Consider the following 15,749-nt stretch of genomic DNA (forward strand, 5'->3'; position numbering starts at 1 on the left):
GAACCAGTTCAGCCCCCAGCAGCCATGGTTACGGACCCAGTTCTGGCCCCAGCAGCCATGGTTCCGTGCCCCAGTACCATCCCACATAGCCATGGTACCGTGCTCCAGTACCACCCCACACAGCCATGGATCCGTGTTCCGGTTCCCTGCCCTGCAGCCATGGTTCCGGCTCCAGTGCCGGTCCCAGCAGCCACGGTCCCTGCTCCGGAACCGGACTTTACAGCCATGTTTCCGGCTCCAGAACCGGACCTTTCAGCCAGGATTCTGGCTTCAATTCCGGCCCCAGTCCCGGTCCCAGCAGCCTTGGTGCCAGACCCAGATGTGGCCCCAGCTGCCACAGTCCCATCTCCAGTTCCCCCTCAAGTTCCCTCTCGAGTTCCCTCCTTTAGTCCCTCCTCTGGTCCCTCCTTTAGTCCCTCCTCGAGTCCCCTCTCTAGTTTGCCTCTCGAGTCCCCTCTCAAGTTCCCTTCTCTAGTCCCTCCTCTAGTCCCCTCTGGAGTCCCCTCTCCAGTTCCCTCCTTTAGTCCCTCCACTGGTCCCTCCTCTAGTCCCTCCTCGAGTCCCCTCTCTAGTTCGCCTCTCGAGTCCCCTCTCAAGTTCCGTTCTCTAGTCCCTCCTCTAGTCTCTCCTCTAGTCCCCTCTGGAGACCCCTCTCCAGTTCCCTCCTTTAGTCCCTCCTCTAGTCCCTCCTCAAGTTCCCTCTCGAGTCTCCTCTCAAGTTTCGTTCTCTAGTTCCTCCTCTGGTCCCTTCTCTAGTCCCCTCTGTAGTCCCTTCTCTAGTCCCTTCCCTAGTCCCTTCCCTAGTCCCTCCTCAGGTCACTTTCCTAGTCCCTTCTCTAGTCCCTTCTCTAGTCCCATCTAAAGTCCCTACTGAAGTGCTGTTGGAGGTCCCGCAGACTACTCTTCTGCCGGGGGTCCTGCCAACCCCAGGTCCTGTGCCGTTGGAGGTCCCGCAGACTACTCTTCTGCCGGGGGTCCTGCCAACCCCAGGTCCTGTGCCGTTGGAGGTCCCGCAGACTGCTCTCCTGCCGGGGGTCCTGCCAACCCTTTGTCCTGTGCTGTTGGAAGCCCCGCCGACTGCTCTCCTGCCGGGGGTCCTGCCAATCCCGTGTCCTGGTCCTCTTCCGTGGGGGATCCTGCCGAGGCCTATCCCACCAGCTCCGACACCGGGTCCTGCCCGGCCTCCGGCACTGTCCCGTCAGCGCCTTCCTGCCTGGCCTGCGGAGCTGTCTGGTCTTCACCCTCGAGCCCGGCCCCCTGAGTGCAGCGGTCCTCGCCCTCGGGCCCGGCCCCCTGACTCTTCCTGCCGCTGCCTTCGCCCCTCCATGGTCCCCACCTTGGACTCTGTCTTGCCCCCGGGCCGTCCGCCCGAGTCCCCCTTTTTGGACTCCGCCTTACCCCCGGGCCGTCTGCCCGAGACCCCTTCCTGGTCCTCTGCCTTGCCCCCGGGCCGTCCTCCCGAATCCCCCTTTTTGGACTCTGCCTTACCCCCGGGCCGTCCGCCCGAGACCCCTTCCTGGTCCTCTGCCTTGCCCCCGGGCCGTCCGCCCGAGACCCCTTCCTGGTCCTCTGCCTTGCCCCTGGGCGGTCAGTTCAGTCCCGTCCTCCTGACCCCCTCCTCCCACCCTGGTGGCTTAGTGATGCGCCTTAGGATTTGTCTGTGTTAGTATTTTTCGTGTCCTTTTCTATCTTTGGGTTTCCTATTTTATTTTTGTAAAGTGTTCACCCCCGTTTCCTGCCTGTTTGCTTTCTGTCGGTTTCCCTCTCTGATTACCCAATTGTGTTCACCTGGTACCTATGTGTTTTCTCCTCCCTCCTCACCTGTCTCGTGTTTATGTGATTAGTCCTGGGTGTATTTAAGTTCTGTGTTTTCTGTCTCTCTTTGTCGGGTTGTCTTGTGATTTGGCTTGTCCTCGGTGAGTGTTCTGTTCTGCCTGTATATATGTGTGTATATATATATATATATATATATATATATATATATAGCCTTGAAATAAAGGAATTATTTTGACTTTAATCTGCATTTGGGTCCTACCTGCTTCCTTCGCTCTACCGTAACAATTTCGTCCAACATGTTGAATTAGAGAAGAGGGGCTTCTAAACGGGATTGTATGCGGTGGTGGAGGGAGTTAAATATTAGATAAATATAACTTTGGTGCGTGTAAGAGTGAGTGTTTTTAGCAGAGCCATATTGTGTCCTTGTGATTATGTTGATTATTACCTGTCTGTATAATGTTGCAGCTCAGCTGATTCTGGATTGATGGCAAAGGGAGAGGGACTTAAGTGAGAGTGAAAACACAAGGTAAGTTTAATACTACTGTTTTATATAAGTAAGCATACTAAACATGTATTCTATCACTGTATTATATAAGTAATCTTGTTAGTAACCTACTGTATGGCAGGTGGAGGGGCAGTGATGTTACAGGTGGAGGAGCAAAACTGCAAGACTGAAAACTCACAAGACAGAGAAATCAAAGTTTGTTTTCCAGAGAAGAGGTTGATTTCACTTCAATTTTTTATTTCATATTTAAAAAAAAAAACAACTTGAGAACTATAACCAAGACAACTGTAACAACATGAGTAGAGAGCCACCAAGGTTTTTCAAGTCCCTCTCTTACTCCATTTTGCCAACCCAAACTTCCAGGTACATGACGGGACACCTTGCTTGTTTTTGTTGTTTGCTCTCCTCTGGCTGGGTGCTGGCAGGTGGAGGGCAGTGATGTTGGCAGGTGCAGGGGCCCTTCTCTTTTTGACCGCAGGGCGATGCACGAAGATGGTGGGTATAGCCTCTGCTCTCAGCCTAGTCTTGCCCTTATTTGTCTTGACAAACTGGTCTGCATCAAAATGTGCCTGCGGAGTGACTTGAGGTTACTTCACACACAGAACAACTCAGTTTTGTCTGCCCACATACATATTCCATAGTGGTTGAATACACAGTATTAGGAAACACTTTATACTTACTGGACATGTTATACTCATTACATACTGTATATAAAATATGACCAAGAATGTGAGACAACTTTATAGAAATTCATATCACATCTGTTACTGATGCCATTTGTCATACTTTGTTAAACTCACAAATAATAAAGCTCCATAACTTCAGTTGGGAACAGAGACCACACCTTATCGCCCCAAGGCAATTTCCCATCCAATAGGTGTGCTGTGTGTGTATAACCCTTTCTCCTGTCTGTTACTCCCTCTCTCAGCACAAGAACCAGAGGGGGATTCAATGGAGCCTGAATACCTGCACTGAGACCCTCACACTGCACCCTGAGTCTCAACTCTGTGTTTTTCAAGTCTTTCCCTGTTTTTTTGTATTAAACAAAACATTAAGCTTTCCCAATGGTGTGGTTTTCGTTTGGTGAAAAAGTGCAAATGCAGTGTTTGTATATAAATCACATATTTTTTTGCTGTTGGTCGTGAAATTGCTGCTGCTGACTTGAGCCAGCCATTTTTTCCTCCGCTCTGTGTCAGTGGGGAAGCCGTACATTCGTACTCCTTTCTCGGAGCGATTTGAGCATCCCCAGGCAGCACAGCAAACCATGGTGGCAACTAGGAGGCAGCACAGCAAACCAGGACAACACAGAGGAAAAGGCACCGACAAACTGCATGATATGCTATTCAATGTTTATTGAATTCCATGTATTTGCAATGGATGTTCCTAAAACAACACATTTAACATCATCATCATCATCATCATGCTGCTGCTCCTGCTGATAGTCACCTGTCGGTCTGCTGTCCTTTCTGAAAGCCATAAAGATGACATTAGTCATTTAGATAACTTGTGTCCTCAATTACCAGGGGATTACTGAAACTACCATGAATTTAAGAAAATGGTAGAAATGAATCTAATCTGAATTTTAAAGCATTACTTTAGATCCCCTCCTGCTAAATATATCAAACATTAGAAAGTGATGCTCCTGACTACCATACAAGTTTAAGAAGATAATATTGGCTTTAAAGAATTCAAAGCTATACATAAACAGCAACAGGCTCTTTAACCAAGGCACTGTTAGCCTAACATGTAAACTAGTTGTTCACACTAATCCTAATATTATCACTTAATATTAGCAAATTCTATTTTATTTTTTTAAACATATTGATGTAAATACATACACATATCGATTTGTTGTATACATATTGCAAATCAAAAACTGTATTCACTAATAATTACCAAAAATCGTAGTTCTATCTCCTGTTATCAATGCATTCACATTACCCGCCATGAACTTCCGGGGAACGATCCTCGTCTGCATGAACCACGTGACGATAACCGTTTTTGGACTTCCGTTGTCGTAACTCTTCTATTATACGGCTCTGGGGTAGGCTACAGCCATACCAAGAAATGGCTTAGCCCCACCATGAAAAATGATGTTAAAGTACGCAAAATAAAGTCCGCCAACTCGCGCGGAGTAAATTGCACAGACAGCAGTTAGTAAGATTGATTTCAGTAGCCACTTGTCTGGAAATACCGAAGACTAGAAACGGTTTTGAAAACTTTTGTCACGTAGTGATCGTCTTCTCAATAGAACATCTTTGATAATGTCTTCTGGCCAATCAGAATCAAGATAACGGCGAGGTGTTGTTGCAGGAAGTAATAATAATAATAATTTTGCTGTAGTGCATCTCTATATACATCGATACAACATTACATGAAATAAGACCCCACGGTTTGATGATTGATAGGTGTGTGGGCTGTCTTTCATGTTGACACACAGAACAATGGGGGCTATCCTCCCTTATCCACAATGTAAAGTCATTCACAGCCTCTTCTCTTTGTGAGGAGCAGCTGGTTCAGCTTTCAGAACAAAGTAACACAAAACTAAAATAGCATTCATTTTTTTAAATATGTCGGGTAGTAATAGATGTATTTATTTTCTTCTCAAGAGAGTACCAGAATGTGTATTTTATGTTAGCATTTCAAAAAATCTCCTGGGGGAGAATCCCCCTAGACCTCCCTGCAGGGGTTGGGTTTTCAGCATGTAACTCTTTCACTTGTGGGGAAGTTGCAGGATTGGCTCCAGGTCGCCCTTTTTATTTACTACAAGACAAATGTGCCTTTTTATTTCATACAGTTCCATTTGGATTGAGACATGGAAATAATCTAAACCTCACGCGTGGCGTTTCACTGTCAAGGGAAGCGTGTATGTAATTACATTGCAAATACTGACTTGAGCCCCACCACTGTAGGGTTAGCCCTACCATAGATTACCCAACAAAAATACTCTGGAGCCGCCACTGGCTGTTACCCATGGCCAAAGCATATCTCTCTGTCCCAGCAACATCAGTACCAAGCAAGAGTTTTTTCCACAGCAGGGGATTTTGTAAACGCCCAAACATCCCAGCTTCTACCTGGAAATGTGGACATGCTCATATTCCTGAAAGATAACCTTGATGATGCTGAGTGAGAGTTGAGTTACTTGAAAAACTAAAGTGAAACTTGATTTATTCTATTGCAGGGTCTGATTATATTGTTGACACTTTAAAATACTACTATCGTTCTAAAATGTTGTACAAATCAGATTGATTATTTAATAAAGAAAAGAAAAAATGTAAACAAATTATTTTTTTTAATACATTTTTTTCTTTATTTTTCAATATCGCGATAAATATCGTACCGTGGACTTTTTAATCGCGATATTATCGTACCGTGAGTTTTTGGTATCGTTACATCCCTAGTAAATACCTATTTTTGTTAATTCTTCCATACAAACTTTTATCAAAATAATGAGTTGTCAAGGTCTTTGAGCCTTTTCTGTAACTTGTACTTTGTAGAGCTAAACTCATTTCATTTACCAATCAGATAACTTTACACCAAGTAACCCCCCTAACATTGACCTTTACACATTGACCTTTGAGACATGAAAGGCTCGGATGAATGACATAACCCAGCTGGAGGCAGCAGTCACAGTCCCGCTCTCAGAGGGGTCTGATCAGTTTGTAGACCTTTACATGTGGTGGACTGTTGTACATTTATTTTGCAAGGTAAAGAAGAACGATAGACACAATATGTTTTCCACTTAACTTTATTTTTTGAGTCAGGGTGAAAACAGCCAAAACACTCTGCACTGACATCCAAGATCATAACACTAACTTGTGTATTCTTGTATGGGACATCAGCAGTCTGCTATCAGTGTACAGCACTGACACTGCCACAGCTCCAGACCCCCGCATGAAGGACTGGACAATGCTGAGGTATCACACAGACAGCCATTTTATAATAAATATGCAATCTAAACAATGACATGGTAAAACAAGAGACATATCAAAGTATACTCAACACATGGCATGTTTGGTGTGAAATAAAAGATGCTCTGCAAACTAGATTCCAACCCTGAGCTCATCCACAGCCGAGTCTGTCTTCTTACAGTATGTACAGAACGGATGTATGAGTGTGTTATGAAGTGCTAACTATACTCTGAGTGAGTGTGTGGGGGGGCTCTATCGGTAAAGGTAATCAGCTTGTATGTTGGCAGCTATCTCGGCCTCCCACTTGTCTCCGTTGTTGAGGAGCTTCTCCTTGTTGTACAGCAGTTCTTCGTGAGTTTCAGTGGAAAACTCAAAATTAGGACCCTGGAGAAATAGGAGGGGGGGGGGGGGTCAGAGGTCGGAGCAGGAATAAAAGGAAGAGAGGGGGGTCAGAGGCAAGGATGAGGACCAAAACATGCAAAGTCACAGTAAGCCATCATTAAACAGTCCTACAAAGGTGCTTCGTCACGGCGCGGCAAAATGACGGCCCTGCCCACTTTCTGGTGAAAACAACGAGCTGGTGCCAAGCGGAAAACCCTTTTTATACTGCCTACTAAAAGCTGCTGTTTCGTGTATTGGATGTCAAACAACAAAACAGATCCAAAGTTATGAATTCCTTTACTTTTACTTCGATAGAAAATGGTAAAAGAAAATATCTGTGTCTTCAGGCTCCACAGAGAGGACGGAGATAATGTATGAAACACCATCACAGCTAATGATGCTAACGAGGCTAACATCAATCATCAAAGTACACAGTTGTAATGTTAAAAGTCAATGCAGTGACTGCAGCTGCTGCATTTCAAAATACACTGACAAGCACATATTATCTATAATATTTACAAATCACTTCATACACTTTAATTTGGTTGTTGTTATTGAATACAATTATATACAAATAATGTCTGCAGTGGTGCAATTTGAGAATGTCCAGTCCATGTTACACTGCAACCTGCCTGCGGGACACAAAGTCCACCCAAACACAGCCTGTCCAACACATGTCCTGCAACACACATCTGACAGATACCCACTGCTTCACTGGCTGTTAAAGTAAATACATAGTATTTTCATTTAAAGAATGTACTTTGTATACCCTGCTTGATAAACACTACTGACATCCCTGTGCTCCTCCGAGTCTGGCTCACAGTCCGGGGCGTGAGGACAGCGCGAGCACACGGGCTGCTTTACTTCATAGAGGTGGTCAATAATAACTACCAAGGAACTAAAATGCTAAAACTAATAACTTTCATTACGTGTTAGAGAAAAAACATAAGATAGGCTGTAGATAGAGAGAGAGACACACAAAGCTTATTGTTTTTTTTACATATATTTATCTACTTTAGTTTACCTCATCAATTCATTTTTTTTTTGTTATCATCATTTCACTATTGAACTGTATTATCCTTGACACTTTGCAATATTGTTCCCCTGACATTCATGCCAATAAAGCTTATTGAAAGGAATTCATTGAGAGAGAGAGAGAGAGAGAGAGAGAGAGAGAGAGAGAGAGAGCGACTCCTGTCCCAACAACTTATTAATCCCGTACTGGACAATTATTATTTGTTCTTATTTTGCTTCCCAACCCTGGTCCTGTGCTCGCTACATTCCCCGCCCCGCCCTGATCGGAACCGGAGTTCGGTACCCAACAGTCTGTTGTTCTCCTCCATAGCCTGTTGTTGTTCTCCTCCATAGTCTGTTGTTGTTTACCCTCCATAGTCTGTTGTTGTTCTCCCTGCCCTTTCTTTTGGACATGGCAATACATTAACTGTAATTTGGAATGGAATGAACATAAAGAAAAGAAAACCGTGTCTCCTGATTGTGACCACTGAGGGGATGTCATGTCACCAGAAGTGTCCGTAGGGACTTGGCTTGGGAATCAGAAGGTCGCCGGTTCAAGTCCCAGAAAGCCCAAGTGCTACCGAGGTGTCCCTGAGCAAGGCACCGTTCCGTACACTGCTCCTAACCCTAGGAGGGGTCAATGCAGAGCCTCTTTCATGTCCCCTCTATGGGACGAATTAAGGTCTTCTAATTTATCAATAGCAGTGAAATTCTAAGATTCTCAATACCAAGTCCATATCATGCTGATAAACAAAACAATGACTGTTTAAAGCGTCCTTGGCTTTCGTGAAAGGCGCTATATAAGTCCAAGTTATTAATATTATTTAAAGGACTGTCCTACTATCATGCAAGTCTGCAGTCTAAACATGCCGACACCCTGTGTGTCACACATCGTCAGGATCATACACACACCTCTACAATGGCGTCCACAGGACACGCCTCCTGACAGAAGCCGCAGTAGATGCATTTGGTCATGTCGATGTCGTAGCGAGTCGTCCTCCTGCTGCCGTCAGCACGAGTCTCTGCTTCGATGGTGATGGCCTGCACATACACATGGTCAGAGACAAAGAGACGCACTGACAGAGCTGTTCTTTGATCTGGGAGGGAGAGTGTGTGTGCGTGTGTGTGCGTGCGTGCGTACCTGTGCAGGGCAAATGGCTTCACACAGCTTGCAGGCGATGCAGCGCTCCTCTCCTGAAGGATACCTGGTGTAACATCATCACAAAGACTGTTAAGCTGCTATGGACTGTGCGATGACTCCAAAGACAAATTAAGAAAAATGTCATCCTAAGCTTTGGCCAATAAGCGTAACAAATTCAATCCATCTGGTTCCAAAAGTACGTTTTGTGTTGGGAGGTCATTGGAAAAGCTAACCGCCCAATGAGCGCAGTGCAGAGGGATACCATTAGCACGTAGTTCTTTGCTGCTATGCTAATGCCCTGAGTGCCGCACATAGCTTTAAGCTAGCAGTTGACAATGACCTTGCAATAAGAAAACAAGGGGGTCCTCCTCACCTGCGCAGTGCGTGTTCTCCTCTGAAGCGGGGGGACAGGGGCCCCTTCTCAAACGGGTAGTTGATGGTAGCGGGCTCTCGAAACAGGTAGCTCATCGTCATGCCAAGACCTGACATCACAACACAATCAGTCATGTTAATGAGAAGAGAACCTCCGTCAGACTGACACAGATCACAGGGACAGAAGCGTATCCGTGGAAACAGCTCCATCCGATCCCATTAACTGTTACATGCATTCGCCTTCAGGAGACATTTTTAAATATGACCATGCTGAGCTGACCTCTGAAGAGCTCCGTCCACAGCAGAGTCTGAGCCGCCCGGTCTGTGATGGACTTCATGTCTGTGGGGATGTCTTTGGCGTTGACATACTCTGCACACACAAGCACAACAGGTGAGCTGCGTACACCGTGTTGGGAGTACGCTCCATCAGATTGATCACACATTACCTTATTTACACAGACATTTTATTTTTGAGAAATGTGAGTTAGAATGTGCTTGTTATTATCCTTTTAGATGACGCAATTGAGAAACTGCATATCTCAATTTATGATTTCACAATACCATTGAAAGATGATAATTGAAGTATTGCCCTAGCTCCCTCCCCTTATCATGGCTCGGAAAGCTTCTCCTTCAGAAACAAATCAGGATGCTACGTGCTAAGCTAAGGCCAAGACCAGGTGAAGCAGCTTTATTACGATTTGAAAACTTAACAATCAGCGACTGATAGAACATAAATGTGTGGAATTGGATTAACATTATTCATACACACACACACACACACACACACACACACACACACACACACACACACACACACACACACACACACACACACACACACACACACACACACACACACACACACACACACACACACACACACACACACACACACACACACAACACACACACACACACACACACACACACACACACACACACACACACACACACACACACACACACACACACACACACACACACACACACACACACACACACACACACACACACACACACACACACACACACACACACACAGTTACTTACTGAACCCTTCTCTTTGTGAGGACACACCAAAAGACCTCATTAGATTATGGCTGGCCACCAAAGTGCCTGAAAGGAAAAATTGAATAATCATTAAGATCTCACTGACTAGACAACTGAAGGATGCTACAAAGCTCTCAAGAGCCCTTTCTCAGGTCTCTAATTTCCTCCGGTGGTGACCCGGACTCGATTTCAGCGCGCCGTAATGAAGGACATCTCCTTTCTCTAAATGCACACCGAAGATGGAGCATGGAGGAGAGTCTCTGGAGGAGCCATCACCGAGGACACTGATGTATCCTCTGGGGATGTATTTCCGGCAACAGTGATGTTTAAAAGAGGCGTGACGCACGGCTGGACTGATCTCAACCAATGACAGCTCTGCATGCTAATGGTGACCGAGGCACAGCAACACTCTGTCTGACGGGCAGAACTGTGTTCATGAGAACTTATACTACATTCTGTCCTCATCTGCAGCCTGTTATCGTCTCATGACACCGCCCTGTGAATGAATCAAAGTAAATATAGAAGTGGTCATGAACACATCTGTCCATCAGACAGAGGCTGCTGTGCCTTCTGTCATCATTAATGGACGTCTCTTTAAAATGACCGCTCAGAGGAGAGGAGTTCTCATTTCTCTAACCGCCTGCTGCTTCCCCTCCTCTCTCCTCGGTTCCCCTCCTCGGCTCCCCTCCTCTCTCCTCGGCTCCCCTCCTCTCTCCTCGGCTCTCCTCGGTTCCCCTCCTCAGTCCTCCGCTCGCATCTCCTGTGGGCGGGACTAAGTCTCGAGGATAGGAGTCGAGGAGGGGAGTTGAGAAAGGGCTAATGTGTTTTACAACATGTCACTGTGACAAAGACACAACTTCCGGTCCATGGCCATTTGCTTATAGCAGGCCGATCTATTTTTCAATCTGAAATGGATTATATTATTGACACACCTATATTACTTTAAGACTATACAACTTGAGTTGTGTCATTTCCAAACCATCTAATTTATTTAAGTTATATTTGGTCTACGACCATGCTGGTTGCACTGGTACTGTTTCCTTGGGGGGGGGGGGGGGTTAGGGTTAGAGGGGGGAGGAAGAGACCCTTACCTGGCCTTGACACAGAGTAAAGGGAACGCAGGGTTGCAGCCATCACGTCTTCAACGCTGAAATCACACACATTACTGATGAGAAACAGTGCAGAAAAAGCATGGAAGCATTATCGTATACTTATATAAATTATATAATATACTTGAAGGATAACAGTTTCTACGTGTTAGAGGTTAACCGCAGTGGCGGTTCTATGGGGTGGCACGGGGTGGCAGCTGCCACCTCAGAAAAATGCCTTGCCACCCCAGTTGGCAGCTTTGTTTTGAAAGAAAAGTTGTGGCTCATCGGACATTTATGAGAGAAAATCTCTAATGTCCGAGTGCAAGTGAATGCAGCACAAGACGCGAGCCTTGTTACCCCTCCCCCCCTGGCGCAAGCGTGGAAATATGATTGCCGGCGATTTCATTTGAACGGGGGACAGCGCAAAACGAGAAGCATTTCGGATGCAAGTAGACGGAAGGAATGAGGTATTTGCGGTCAGTGGCGGCGCCAGGGTATGGCTGGGGTAGGCTACAGCCATACCAAGAAATGGCTTAGCTCCACCTTAGCCCCACCATGAAAAATGATGTTAAGGTAAGCAAAATAAAGTCCGCCAACTGTCTTCTGGCCAATCAGAATCACGATAACGGCGTGGTGTTGTTGCAGGAAGTCCCGATACATCGATACAACATTACGTGTTGATTTGATGATTGATAGGTGTGTGGGCTGTCTTTCATTTTGAAACACAGAACAATGGGGGCTATCCACCCTTATCCACAATGTAAAGTCATTCACAGCCTCTTCCTCTGTGAGGAGCAGCAGGTTCAGCTTTCAGAACAAAGTAACAAAAAACTAAAATGGCATTCATTTTCTTTAAATATGTCGTGTAGTAATAGATGTATTTATTTTTCTTCTCAAGAGAGTACCAGAATGTGTGCAGGGGTTGGGTTTTCAGCAGGTCAACTCTTTCACCTGTGGGGAAATTGCAGGATTGGCTCCAGGTCGCCCTTTTTATTTACTACAAGACAAATGTGCCTTTTTATTTCATACAGTTCCATTTGGATTGAGACATGGAAATAATCTAAACCTCACGCGTGGCGTTTCACTGTCAAGGGGAGCGTGTATGTAATTACATTGCAAATACTGACTTGAGCCCCACCGCTGTAGGGTTAGCCCTACCAGAGATTACCCAACACAAACACTATGGAGCCGCCACTGTTTGCGGTCTACAATGACAGAGAAGAGCCCGTCAAGTTTGACATTGAATCAAAACGCACCATAGCTTTAAATTGTTTGAGAGGCGTTTTGCTGATCAAGATGGTCATCGCCACATTCAGCTGTTATAGGCAACTTCACGCTCTGCTCACGGATGAGTCGATGAGAATAACAAACTGTTAAGATGATGACCTTACGTGTGTATAATATTTTTCTTCTTTGTGGGGGTCTGCCCCCAAAAAACTGTTTCAAGTCCTGAGAAAGTAAAATAAGACGATGTGTAAAACTTCACTGCCAAGTCAAAAGAAAGTAACCTCTTTGATTTAACTAGACCAGTAGGTAAGGGCTCTCCACTGGATAATAACTGCAGCGATGTTTATGTTTTAGCTGAATACATGTTTTTTTAACCCTAACTGATGCAGTTAGTCACTTCTTTATTGTTTGTTCTTTCTGGTGTAAAGTCAAGGTTGTAACCGTTTGCAGTGAAGTCGTGGGGCGCTGAACTGTTCTTTTGATTCTTTTGATATATAGTAATTACTTGTCTTTCAAATTTGAAGGAGGGTGAGCAAGCATCTTGAGGAACATTCATCATTAACTCCTCCAAAAAATATAGTTTATTTAATAATAACACTGAATATGTGAATCATAACAGTGATTGACAGCTGATAGGAATAATATGCTTGTTAATATTATCATATTAATTTAGACAAACATCGATGAGACAGTTAATTAATGTACTTATTGCAGCAGTCTGCATAGATTTGGTACCCCTGCTGGTCTAAGAGTGAAACAAACTCATTCAGGTATTGCTCAGTTAACATTCATTAAATGATGTCTGCCACCTTATATTTATATGTCAGGCTTTACTGATGTGCCACAATAATGTCACCTAATGTTATTGAGTTAAAATATCAATATTGTGGCTTTCCAAGTTAACATTGATTGATATGATTGCGATTAAATCAGCATATACTTCTGCCAGGGGATGCCACCCCTCAAATTCTCCTGCCACCCCATGAATATTTTTCTTGATCCGCCCCTGGTTAACAGTGTCTCTCTTCTCCCAGATGTCTGTCAGAATCCAAACAGCGCTAGGTTGATTCTGACAGACACTTAACGGTGACATTGTTCTACATTGGGTTCTCATCAGAACCCTAGTTTATGTTAACCGTTACTGTAGCCTTTAGTCCGAAGGATACTCCATCTGTCCTAAACACTCACTCAAAAAGACCCTCATAAATATGGCCTGCTCTGAGCGATGGTGTAACCTTAGCGTTTCTCAGCTGCTAACGTGATAGCATTGTCTTACTTTGTACAAAGTCATATTCTGAGGCACATAACTCTACATACACTTAAACCTGGAATCATTGACCTCAGCTTACCCTGATGCAAATATTGCTAGCTAACTTACGTAACATGTCCAATGTTTAGCTGATGTTAGTCTACAGTATTTTGCAAAGCACGCAAGAATAACCCAGTGACACCGGGCAGTTAATCCCAGCAGTGTAGTGGGCAATAAGTGGATCAGACGGTGAGTTTAGTCAGACTGTGTGTGTTTAGTGAGTGAAGGGTAAAGCTCACCGGTTAGCTAACGTCGACGTAAGAAGCGAGAGCTCAGACTGTCAAGGACTTTTGCTCGAAGGTGAATGAAGGGTAATTATAATCATATCAATATAAATAATAAAACATTCACTATTCAATTTTCTTTCAATTCAATTTGAAAGAAATAACATGTATGCATTTAAAGTGGTTTGAACTTACCGAAATGTTGCTATTTGGCCTTCTAAACCAGAACAGCGGACGATTTGCGGAACGGACCGGACCCTGAGTGTACAGGAAGTTACCCAACGTAATTCCGTCACTTCCTCTACAGCTTTTCTGGTTGCACTACTGCCATCTCCTGGAGTTTGTTAAAGCGCACAGTCCCCGTCAGTCCGGGGGACGGACATGTTCTTAATATACATCCATGGGGATACAAGTCGCTTAACTTACATCCCTGCCCCCCTCACTTGCGTCTTAGGCCCTTTCTCATTTCATCAAATCCCCCTCCTCGGCTGCAGTCGGATAGTTTAAAAATCAGCTCCTACGTTCTAACCCTATCGTCTATTCCTTGACCTCTGAGTGAAACGTCACGGGGTTAAGGGATAGTGGATAGGAGAATTTAAAAGGACTTAGGAGAAGAGACTGCGGTACTTTAGAGAATCCGAATGCACTTTCACTATCCGACGTGTTTATGATGCGCCAGCGGACGTCATTGTGTGCGTCTGCTGCTGTGGGGAAACTATGGAAACCACAATTTTCTATACAGCGGACGACAACATGGATGTTTAATAAGAACGAGGGACTACTGTAAACTCATCTAGAGACTCTGCACCGTGCTCTGATGCTGCTGCTTTGCTTTATGAACGTGGACAACAGAGAAACATATTCTTCAGGACCAAAGTTGGAATTGAAATAAAAAAGGAAAGTGAAACTGCTCGTCACCCTCTCCCTCCGGTCCACATTAATACAAATGATCCCAATACGTATGATTGTATGAACTAAAGATCTTAAAATCAATACAGATGTATTTATTATAAACGTTAGTCCTTAACATCTATCACTGTGTATATCACCATTCAAACATCTTTTAAAAGTTGAACAAACCCCACACAGCTCAGTGAAGACTGAAATGTTGACTTTATTTGATCATTTCAGTAAAAACTAAGGTTCATATTTCTCTCTTTGATTATAATACTGATGAACGTTCAAAACAAAGCACTTTGGCAACTTACCACCTATGTTTTAAAAAGCTTAATAAGCACCGTAACTTTCATGATATAATTTCTCCGTCATAATCGTTTTTTTCCGTGAACGGTCGACTGTTGAGTGACGGCAAATGCTGCGGCTGCAAGGCATTGTGGGGCAGCATTTTCGCTTCTCCTGCCGGTTAGGGAAGTCCAGTGGTTCCTAAGCTAAAGGAGGTTATACAGGAAGTTTGAAACCTCCTTTCCTATCATTCTCATCATTCTAGAGTATTCGAACGGCACTTATCATGGCTGCCACTGAGGGACTTCCGGGTCATTTCACTCCTTTAGGAAGGTTCCTAAGCTAAATGGACTATTCGACTTCAGCCCTCGACTCCTCGACTCCTCTGTCCTCCGGTAGTGACCCGGAAATGAATTTTAGCGCGCCATGTTGAAGGACATCCCATTTCTCTAAATGCACGTCGAGGACCGAGCATCGAGCATCGAGGAGCCTCTCTGGAGGAGCTATAACCGAGGATACACTGATGGGTCCTCCACGGCTCCTTCGCGGATGCATTTCCGGGAACA

General features: G+C 44.7%; 1 protein-coding gene across 1 annotated transcript; it reads right to left on the reverse strand.

The window, feature by feature from the left end:
* Positions 1 to 6,013: 6,013 nt before the first annotated feature.
* On the reverse strand, positions 6,014 to 14,306 carry LOC117455377 (NADH dehydrogenase [ubiquinone] iron-sulfur protein 8, mitochondrial-like). The gene is made up of 8 exons (XM_034094872.2): positions 14,197 to 14,306; positions 11,242 to 11,297; positions 10,151 to 10,216; positions 9,381 to 9,470; positions 9,102 to 9,210; positions 8,729 to 8,792; positions 8,500 to 8,628; positions 6,014 to 6,576 (listed from the first exon to the last, which is right to left on the reverse strand). The coding sequence occupies exons 2-8, from the start codon at positions 11,282 to 11,284 to the stop codon at positions 6,445 to 6,447; spliced, it is 633 nt and encodes a 210-aa protein (XP_033950763.1). The 5' UTR covers positions 11,285 to 11,297; positions 14,197 to 14,306; the 3' UTR covers positions 6,014 to 6,444.
* Between the last annotated feature and the right edge of the window lie 1,443 nt (positions 14,307 to 15,749).

This window comes from Pseudochaenichthys georgianus, chromosome 1 (genome assembly GCF_902827115.2).
Source record: "Pseudochaenichthys georgianus chromosome 1, fPseGeo1.2, whole genome shotgun sequence".
Classification (NCBI taxonomy): Eukaryota; Metazoa; Chordata; class Actinopteri; order Perciformes; family Channichthyidae; genus Pseudochaenichthys; species Pseudochaenichthys georgianus.

What these genes read in the sequence shown, in the direction of transcription:
- LOC117455377 (XM_034094872.2), bottom strand. Translation starts at nt 11,284, where the DNA reads ATGGCTGCAACCCTGCGTTCCCTTTACTCTGTGTCAAGGCCAG. An exon ending in GTGGACGGAGCTCTTCAGAG is followed by an intron (nt 9,211 to 9,380) that starts GTCAGCTCAGCA and finishes TTGTGATGTCAG; the next exon opens with GTCTTGGCATGACGATGAGC. An exon ending in AAGCCATTTGCCCTGCACAG is followed by an intron (nt 8,629 to 8,728) that starts GTACGCACGCAC and finishes GTGTATGTGCAG; the next exon opens with GCCATCACCATCGAAGCAGA.